The 1,906-nt window shown below is 39.6% G+C and overlaps 1 protein-coding gene across 1 annotated transcript in view; it reads left to right on the top strand.

Annotated features, from left to right (window-relative positions):
* The window catches only part of ntsr1 (neurotensin receptor 1 (high affinity)), a 38,079-nt gene that overhangs the window by 28,949 nt on the left and 7,224 nt on the right, over nucleotides 1–1,906 (top strand). Inside the window, exon 3 of the mRNA XM_032521063.1 lies at nucleotides 554–638. Within this exon, the coding sequence (XP_032376954.1) occupies nucleotides 554–638 (85 nt within the window). The remainder of the gene's footprint in view (nucleotides 1–553; nucleotides 639–1,906) is intronic.

The raw sequence follows: 1,906 nt of genomic DNA, 5'->3' as shown, positions 1-1,906 counted from the left end.
AATCTCTACTTTCATTATTTTGGGGCGTCTTATTCAATTTTATAGCGTTTGAAAAAAAAAATCAAAGTGCTTTTGAAATAGTATTGAGTAAAAGTTGACATATTCCAGTCTGTGATTATCCATCAACATCCATTCCTTTAATTTAAATAATTCCTAATTTCTGCTTTTCTGACTCAAACATTAGGTATAATTTCCTATAAATGAGGTTTATTGATCATAAATTCCAAACTAAAGTTAATAAATTAGATTTACGTCAAAAGAAATTGACAAACATTGAAAAATATTTTGAAAAAAGGGACAAAAATGTAAAAAAAAAAAAAAAAAGAGTTAAAAAGATTGATTAAAAAGCATCAACAAAAGTGTTGCTTTTCATTCATTTTGGCGGGAAGACAACTCGAGGGATAATGTTTAATGTCACACTGATAAACTTGTATTGAGCATTATACTGTGTGTAATGCTTCTTGGCTTCTTGTCAATATTCTTCTTTTTGACCTCTGATGCTCTCTCTCTCTCTCTCTCTCTCTCTCTCTCTCTCTCTCTCTCTCGTGTTCAGGAGCGGTGGTCATAGCCTTCGTGGTCTGCTGGCTGCCCTATCACGCTCGCCGCCTCATGTTTTGCTACGTCTCTGACTGGTCCGAGTGAGTAACGATTCTTCTCAGCCTTCTCATGCGAGAGTTTGTTTGCTCACTTGACCTCTACCCCTGCAGTAACACACCGGTGCTGCATACACTTACACATGCATGAGCATTTAAACACACTTGCACACATATGCTGGCACCCAAATATGTGCATACAGATACTGGGTGTAGCCGACATTTAGAGGGCCATCAGTTAAGGGCATCCGACAGAGAGGACCAGTACAAACGCATCTTCCTGATTAGATTGCCTTCATTCACCATTCTCATCTCCTCTCTCTTGCTCTCTCTCTTTTCCCTCTCTTTCTGATTTAACGATTAGCCCATACAAACTGCATATTGTTTCCATAATTAAGTCGATTAGACACCATTCAGGTAAATGAGTGTGGGATGGGAAAGCGACGTATTTCTACTCTGTTTGAAGGATGGACAAACATGTTCTTGTTGCCAGGGTTTCCTCGGATCCTCTCGGCCGCTGCCTGAGGAGGAACACTGAGCTTAAAACACATCGCTTATTTGCCTGCTAACGTAGATCCCAGCTTCTCTGTGTGTCTTCAGTTTGTGCAGTTCTGTCCGTTTGTGCACGGCTTAAAGTTCAATCTTATATGTGTGCAAAGAAAGAGCAAGCAAACTTTGTTTTCTGAATTTTTTGTGACACTGCGAGCCACCTGAAAACATGTCTTCTCTTTTGAGCTTCAATTTCTGATTTCCTGTGAGGCAATACAACTGTAATATGACTCAAATTAGTTACAATTAGTTGCATTACATACTCATGTGAAATGTGTATGATCATTGTATCACATCACTAAATAACTATGCAATTTTATGTATAGTATCAAATCATTGCAAGAGTTATCTCAAGACCCTTTACAGATAAAGTAGATCTAGACCACACTCTGTACTTTACAAGGACCCAACAATTCTACTAATTGCCATCCAACACTGGCTGTAAAGAAATATGCTCAGCCGTTTGTCTTTAAATAAGCAGATTATGCTAATACTGTGTAAGTGTCTTGGTGTGTGAATCCCGCCTGCAGTGGAGGCATTATTGAGAGACGAGCACCGTTATTATTCAGGCACCCAAGCACCCACATTGAGAGGCATTAGCACGGACGTCATGAAATCACTGTGAGTCACTCTCCTGCAGTACAAAAGGACAGCCTTCAGAGTTATTTTGGAAATGTGTCTGTCCTGCCTGGTGAAAGGCAGCGATAAAATAATAGTAGATAGTGAGTAACCCAGAGAATGCCACGTAAGGAGGTTGGTCCGTG

The sequence above is a fragment of the Etheostoma spectabile genome, chromosome 7 (assembly GCF_008692095.1).
Source record: "Etheostoma spectabile isolate EspeVRDwgs_2016 chromosome 7, UIUC_Espe_1.0, whole genome shotgun sequence".
Classification (NCBI taxonomy): domain Eukaryota; kingdom Metazoa; phylum Chordata; class Actinopteri; order Perciformes; family Percidae; genus Etheostoma; species Etheostoma spectabile.
The sequence above is the reverse complement of the archived record's forward strand: the minus strand, read 5'-3'. Positions and strand labels throughout refer to the sequence as shown.